General features: G+C 40.8%; 1 protein-coding gene across 1 annotated transcript; it reads left to right on the forward strand.

The window, feature by feature from the left end:
* Window positions 1–2,936: 2,936 nt before the first annotated feature.
* LOC309540103 (ferritin heavy chain A-like) lies at window positions 2,937–6,626 on the forward strand (the record flags this gene model as incomplete). Its single annotated transcript, XM_082236792.1, has 4 exons — window positions 2,937–3,137; window positions 5,321–5,467; window positions 5,689–5,814; window positions 6,459–6,626. Exons 1-4 carry the CDS (start codon window positions 3,036–3,038, stop codon window positions 6,624–6,626), a joined length of 543 nt encoding a protein of 180 aa, XP_082092918.1. The 5' UTR covers window positions 2,937–3,035.
* Window positions 6,627–7,872: the final 1,246 nt, after the last annotated feature.

The raw sequence follows: 7,872 nt of genomic DNA on the forward strand, positions 1-7,872 counted from the left end.
GTGCAGAAACACCTGGTGAACATTGGCTACCCATTTTATCTCAGTCTTAGCCTGCTGGAGTTCTGGATTTTACTGCTTCTGCTGCTGACTTCATCTTTACTTCACTGTTGATCTCATTCCACATAGAACTCCTTGTGGACTTAATGACAAGGGGTACATATATCACTCAAAGCAATAAATGCAACAGTGGAAATACTGGTACTTTTCAGAATATTTGAAGAACTGTCATAATCAAATGAAAATGGGGGCAGGGTTCAAATTATGAAAACAATGTTAAGTGAAATACAGGATAGTTGTACAGTGGTACCTCAGGTTAGGTACTTAATTCGTTCCGGAGGTCCCTTCTTAACCTGAAACTGTTCTTAACCTGAAGCACCACTTTAGCTAATGGGGCCTCCTGCTGCTGCCGCACCGCCGGAGCACGATTTCTGTTCTCATCCTGAAGCAAAGTTCTTAACCTGAAGCACTATTTGTGGATTAGCAGAGTCTGTAACCTGAAGCGTATGTAACCCGAGGTACCATTGTATTAGATTAAAGTACTGTATGTCATATAAAGCAGTAGGTATAAGGTAGGAAAATCAATAAAAAGTTATGTCTTTAAAAATGCAACATTGGGAGCGGAAGGCACGGAGAAAACACCCAAAGGTCTGGCCTAACTCCACCTGACATTAACAATGTGATTAGTAATTATCTGTTTAAGAAAAATAAAAAAAATACCAGGTGTGTGGGATTATTATCAGTGTACTGCGGAAAGGCAGGTTTGAGCCTTCCTTCCCCCAGGTGCAATCTCTGTGAAATCCGCCCCACCCTTGCAGTAATTAGCATTGGAGGGGGTACCTCCCACTGATAGCAATGGAAACACCTACTTGATTACTCCATGGAAGCAGGGGTGGAAAGTCATTAGAAATTATAGCTGGGGAAAGAGGATTTACCCTGCGTCCTGAGAACAATCTTCCCACATAGACCTAGTACTCAATTAAAAAAAAAAATCACACTGCCCAGTTGATAATCTCATGGGTACATAGCTGTCAACGTTTTCCCCCTTTTTTATTAAAGATTTTCTTGTTTTACAGAAGTAAGTGTAATGCCTCATATTTTTTCCATGTAACATTTTTACAAATCCGTTTCATTTGTTGAGACATTAGGGGGAGAAGAAAAAGAAAAAGAAAAAAGGGGGTGGAGGGAGGGAAGATGAGTGGGGGGGAATTCCCTTACTCCGAATAGGATTCCTCGCAAGAAAAGGGAAAAGTTGACAACTATGCATGGGTAACATTATATGTAGAGTCAGATGAGGAGGATGGGGCATCATCCTTCACCCTGGGCACCAAAATGTTGTGGACTACTACTACATGTGGGCTCTACTAAATGTTGTCGGCTCTACTAGGCTGCATCAGTTGGACAATACTATTCCCAGTTCTTATGAAGGCTGTAGTTCATTGGTAGAGCAACTGCTTTGCATGTAGAAGATCCCAGGTTCAGTCCTCAGCATCTCCAGATGGGGCTGGAAGATAACTTAATCCAGTGTTTCCCAAACTTGGGTCTCCAGCTGTTTTTGGACTACAACTCCCATCATCCCAAGCTAGCAAGACCAGTGGTCAGGGATGATGGGAACTGTAGTCCAAAAGCAGCTGGAAGCTTTCACTGCCCACTAGGCATGATAGCTATGTTCTATCTCTACTACCAGCGGCATTATTCTTTTGCAGTTGCTGTTGACCACAAATTGCTGCACTCATTTCTTGCATTCCCATAGAAGAGAATAAGAAGAGGAGTTTGGATTTGATATCCCGCTTTATCACTACCCGAAGGAGTCTCAAAGCAGCTAACAATCTCCTTTCCCTTCCTCCCCTACAACAAACACTCTGTGAAGTGAGTGTGGCTGAGAGACTTCAGAGAAGTGTGACTAGCCCAAGGTCACCCAGCAGCTGCATGTGGAGGAGTGGAGACGCGAACCCGGTTCACCAGATTACGAGTCTGCCGCTCTTAACCACTACACCACACTGGCTCTGGCACATAGACCACATTGGCTCTGGAAAATAGGCCACTGTGTGAACAGAAAGCTGCCCTAGATGTGTCTTTCTTTTTCTTTTTTTATACATATTTTATTAAGTTTTCACAATAAAAGACAAAGAAAATACAAAATCACAAAAGAACAATACAATACAAAAATACAAACATTAAACACATCAAAAGAAAAAGAAAAAAGAGATAAAAACACATATAATAACAAAAAACAAAAATTCCCTTTTCCTTAATTTCTCATCTTCAATTAGCTTATTTTCCGGACTTCCTCACGTCTCCCGTTCTTGTATCCCTTTTTAAAAGTTAATTCAGCAAATTCATATCCTATTAATTTATCTGTTGTTAATCCAATCTTACATTTTACTTTGTTGCTAAAACCCCTGCGATTCATTTCAATGTCCTTAACATTCATAAATTTTACAATATTTCTGCAAATAAATTTTAAATTTCTTCCAATCTTCCTCCACCGTCTCCTCTCCCTGATCTCGGATTCTGCCAGTCATTTCCGCCATTTCCATGTGGTCCATTAGTTGCATCTGCCAATCTTCCAAGGTGGGTAGATCTTGTGTCTTCCAATGCTTTGCGATGAGAATTCTTGCTGCTGCTGTAGCATACATAAAAAAGTTCTATCCTTCTTTAACACCGATTGGTCCACTATGCCCAGGAGGAAGGCCTCTGGTTTCTTCAGGAGTAGATGTGTCTTTCTCCTGATCCACCAGAGCTCTTTTCATGATTAGACCCCCGTGAATAAGGGAGAGCCACATAACGCCTCCTTCAGACCAAAAGGCTATGAGATAACACAGCTGCAGGCTCTCTCCCCCTCCCCAACCAACAGCTGAGTCATTAACCCAACCACAAAGCCAATTGGAAGAGAAATTCTATTGGGCAGCACTGCTGCTAATCACTAGCTGGCCTGCCTCTAAATGGTATACATATAACACCTGGGATCCAAGCAGCTCTGCAGGGTTCTTGTGTTACTGTTTGTTGTTGCTGATTGTGCTTGCTGTAACGTGAAGATGGTATCTCAGGTGTGCCAGAACTACCATGCTGACTGCCAAGCTGCGGTAAACCGAATGATTAACCTGGAGCTCTATGCTAGCTATGTCTACCTGTCCATGGTAAGTTCTTCTTTGCTTGTTGGGGAGAATAAACTTCACTTGCTCCCCCGCCCTATGTAATTTCACCCTTGGTCTGATCTCTTCACAGCTAACATGCACTGAGTTCAGTAACCTCTATTTCTGATAAGGCTTGGCAGATAGGTTCCTTAGCTTTGCAAGGTTCCTCAAATGTCCTCCACTGTTAATGCCTATGGGATCTTGCAGGTGTTAGATGTTTCTCTATGAAGCCTGAGTTGAGAGAACATAGTTCTGTTGAAGAAACCAGGCAACTATATGTCACCTTGAGCTCACCCATCAGGTTATATATCTAGCAGGGTGGATTTGATTTAAATCAAATTGATTTAAATCGCTAGTCAGTAAGACTTGATTTATTCCTCTCTTTTTTTACAGAAAGACTCATCCTTGCTGGTATAATCTTAATATTTACAACCAGATGAAGGTTTCATTTTTGGAATAAATTTTCAGAGTAGTTTTTTACAGTTATATAAAAAATTACTGACTTGGTTATACAATAGATAATTATGAAATTATTGTGAGGTTTAATAAGTTAACTGTTTGTATTTGGATAACTTTTCTGCTGTACTTTATTAGGAGAAAAATAATTATTTCCTTAACAATTTAAACAATTAACTAAAACAATAACATTATAGCATATGTATCCATGTTTGTTAACTGATGTGGTTAAACAATTTTAAAAAAAACTTAGACTGTGTTTTAGCACACATGAAAAATTTAAAACAAATCCTTATTTCCTGATAGCCTTTGGGCTATAATGTAACTTAAATAGAAAACTGTCTTTAGAAAAAAATTTCTTGCCAAAGAATTTTATTTTAAAAATACAATTTAATTTTTTTTATTTTTTTATAAAATATTTATAAGAAAAAAGAAAAAGAAAAAGAAAAAATAAAAACAGTTAAAAACATACATTTTTTCTTTTACTTATTTTCTTTTAGCTTATTTCCCGGACCTCCTCATACCTCCCTTTTTTGTATTCCACTTCAATTTATTGGTTCAGCAAATCCTTACCATTAGATTTTAACCCATTTATAACCCTTTTTTCATATTCTCTTAAATTATTACAGCTGGAAACCCCTTAGTTGTTATCCAACATCATTCTATCATTCATTAATTTTACAATATTTCTGTAGATAGTCTTTAAATTTCTTCCAGTCTTCTTCCACCAACTCTTCTCCCTGGTATCGGATTCTGCCAGTCATTTCTGCCAATTCCATATAGTCCATCACCTTCATCTGTCATTCTTCCAAAGTGGGTAGATCTTGTGTCTTCCAATACTTTGCAATAAGTATTCTTGCTGCTGTTGTGGCATACATAAAGAAAGTTCTGTCCTTCTTTGGCACCAATTGGCCGACAATGCCCAGAAGAAAGGCCTCTGGTTTCTTCAAGAAGGTATATTTAAATACCTTTTTCAGTTCATTATATATCATTTCCCAGAAAGCCTTAATCCTTGGGCACGTCCACCAAAGGTGAAAGAATGTACCTTCCGTTTCTTTACATTTCCAGCATTTATTATCGGGCAAATGATAGATTTTTGCAAGCTTGACTGGGGTCATGTACCACCTGTATATCATTTTCATAATATTCTCTCTTAAAGCATTACATGCTGTAAACTTCATACCTGTGGTCCATAACTGTTCCCAGTCAGCAAACATAATATTATGTCCAACATCTTGTGCCCATTTAATCATAACAGATTTCACCATTTCATCCTGAGTATTCCATTTCAACAGCAAGTTATACATTTTTGACAAATTCTTAGTTTTGGGTTCTAGCAGTTCTGTTTCTAGTTTTGATTTTTCCACCTGGAAGCCAATTTTCTTATCCAAATTATATGCCTCCATTATCTGATAATAATGAAACCAATCTCTCACTTTGTTTTTTAATTTCTCGAAACTCTGCAATTTCAATTTGTCTCCTTCTTGTTCCAAAATTTCCCAATATTTCGGCCATTTGGCCTCCATATTGAGCTTTTTCTGAGCCTTCGCTTCCATCGGTGACAACCACCTTGGGGTTTTATTTTCAAAAAGGTCCTTATATCTTATCCAAATCCAATTTAAATTTTAAAAATCCAATTTAAATTTTTAAAAATTGATTTTTTTGTTTGTTTTTAAAAAATATGTTAATTTTTATCCACCCTGAAATCTAGTAACTTTCTCTCCTTCCAGTCCTACCACTTTGACCGTGATGATGTTGCCTTGCATCACATGGCCAAGTTCCTGAAAGAGCAATCCCAGGAAGAGAGGAAGCATGCGGAGAAGTTCCTGCAGTACCAGAACAAACGGGGAGGACGCATCCTGCTGAAGGACATCAAGGTGAGGTGAAAAGCAGTAGGTCTTTGGGCTGTGCTGAACATAAGAGTATCTTGGGCCCTGATGCAATATCCCCACTCACCTCACAGAGTGTTTGTTATGGGGGAGGAAGGGAAAGGAGAATGTTAGCCGCTTTGAGACTCCTTCGGGTAGTGATAAAGTGAGATATCAAATCCAAACTCTTCTTCCCTTACCTCTCATCCTTGCATCCAACTCTTGCACAGAAGCCAGAGAAGGATGAGTGGGGAAGCAGCGTGGATGCCCTGCAGTCTGCCCTGGAGCTGGAGAAGGTGGTGAACCAGGCCTTGCTGGATCTGCACAAGCTGGCAACAGAGAAGGGAGACCCTCATGTGAGTTTTCGATAATGCCACATTGTCCAGAAGCCTTCCTTATATTTAGGAGGCTTAGAGGGCTGAATGCACCACAGTTAGCTGTGATAGAGGAGAAAGCTATATAAAAAAATATCCGTTCTTTCTGCAAGGTTTCCTTCCTTCCATAAAACCAGTGACTCTTGTTTCTTTCCTGCCCCCATGGCATTTAAAAACAGGAAGACTCAACTAGAGATGGACAAATCTGTCAGCTGCTTTTCTTGGCCTGTTTGGGGTATAACAGTCATTGCTACTATCAGTAAAATTATTATTATTGAAATCTAGAAAGCCTTTCCATGATTTGGTACCATGAGTGTCTGTTGGTTTAGCTTGTCATCTAGAGAAGGTTAATGCCATATGCCTTATTCCTCTTTGTGTCCTTGTTTGAGGGCAGGTTCACGAAAGCTTGTCTTAAACCAGGGGTAGGGAATCTGTGGTAATCCAGATGTTGTTGGATTACAGCTATCATAATCTGACTGCTGTCTAGGCTAGCTGGTGGGATCTGAAGTCTCTGAAGTCCAACAACATCTGGTGGGCCAGAGTTTTCCTATTATTATCTATACTATTCTATAACCTGGCAGTGAATACTTGTGTAGTTGACCAAAGCTTGTCTCTGATCTTTTCAGCTCTGTGACTTCCTGGAGACGGAATACCTGGAAGAGCAGGTGCAGGCCATCAAGCTGCTTGGAGACCACCTCACGAACCTGAGGCGCCTGGGGGTGCCCCAGAATGGCACGGGAGATTACCTCTTTGACAAGCTCACTCTTGGAGAGAGCAGCTGTGCAGCATCTTAAAATGTTATAGCATATGATGGTGTTAAAAATAAATTATTGTCCTAAATGCAAAGTGGTGTGTATGTGTGGTGCCCTCATATTGTTGAAGCAGTTGCTGGATTGTCTCCTACTCTCAGAGCAAACCGATCTCTTTCAGATCTGTTTAGAACAGGGGTTCCCAAACTGTGGTCTGCAAGCTTCATTCAAGTGGTCCATGGCTTATTTATATCAAAACAATTAAAAATCACAGCCACTAGCACAGTGCCTTACAACTGCTAAAAGAGGCAGAATGGTCTGTTCAACAAATTTCAAGTGGTTGGAGGGTGGGTAAGAATGTTTAAGAACTACTAATCTACACTAGCCTGATGTCCCCTAGTCTAAAATGTCTGGAGGGCATTTATATCAGACTGGTTAAGTCTCATATACAGTGCGTGAACACATCATGGGTACCCTCTGAAACTATCTAGCCAATTCATGAAAGGAGGGAATAGAGGTTTTTATAAAATCTTCTGATCCATGTTGGTTGTCACCTCCATGTTTGGTAGCAGTACACATCTTGACTAGAGATGCAAAACTACTGTTGTGGACAGTAATGTAGAACAAAAGTGGGGGGAACCTCTGGCCAAGGGGGCTGATTGTGGCTCTCTTAAGTCCATCTCTCTGGCCCTTGAGACTCGCCAGCTCCCTCAAGTGCTTCTGCCTGGCTGTAATGTGTCCTTAAAGTGAGGTTATGCCTCTTGTCTGGATGGAGAGAAACCTTTGGCCTTTGTTGCCTGCCCTACCTGCAAAGCAGTGATGGCCAAACTTGGCCCTCCAGCTGTTTTGGGACTACAACTCCCATCAAACCTAGCTAACAGGACCAGTGGTAAGAGATGATGGGAATTGTAGTCCCAAAACAGCTGGAGGGCCAAATTTGGCCATCACTGCTGTAAAGGAAGCAGTGTGTGTTGATCCACCTACTTCTGCCTCTTTCTCCACCCACTGCCAGCATGTTGCCCATGAGAGAATGTGGCCCTCCAGCTGAAAAATGTTCCCTGCTCCTGACACAGGATATGAGTGATGTAAGGTTCAATATTCCGCACATGCATTGGAGAAAGGCACAGAAGCCTCATCCAGTTGCCACCATGCTGACATCTCCTGTGCTTTGCTGAGGAGTTAAGTCACCCTGGTCTGATGGACTCTTGTCTTCCTCCCTCTAAAGCTGACTTGTCTCACAAGCTGAAAAAGGTCTGCCATTTCCCTCGCAGCCTCCCTCAGGATCCCCAGC

Source organism: Podarcis vaucheri (genome assembly GCF_965113315.1).
Source record: "Podarcis vaucheri genome assembly, chromosome: 9".
Taxonomy (NCBI): domain Eukaryota; kingdom Metazoa; phylum Chordata; class Lepidosauria; order Squamata; family Lacertidae; genus Podarcis; species Podarcis vaucheri.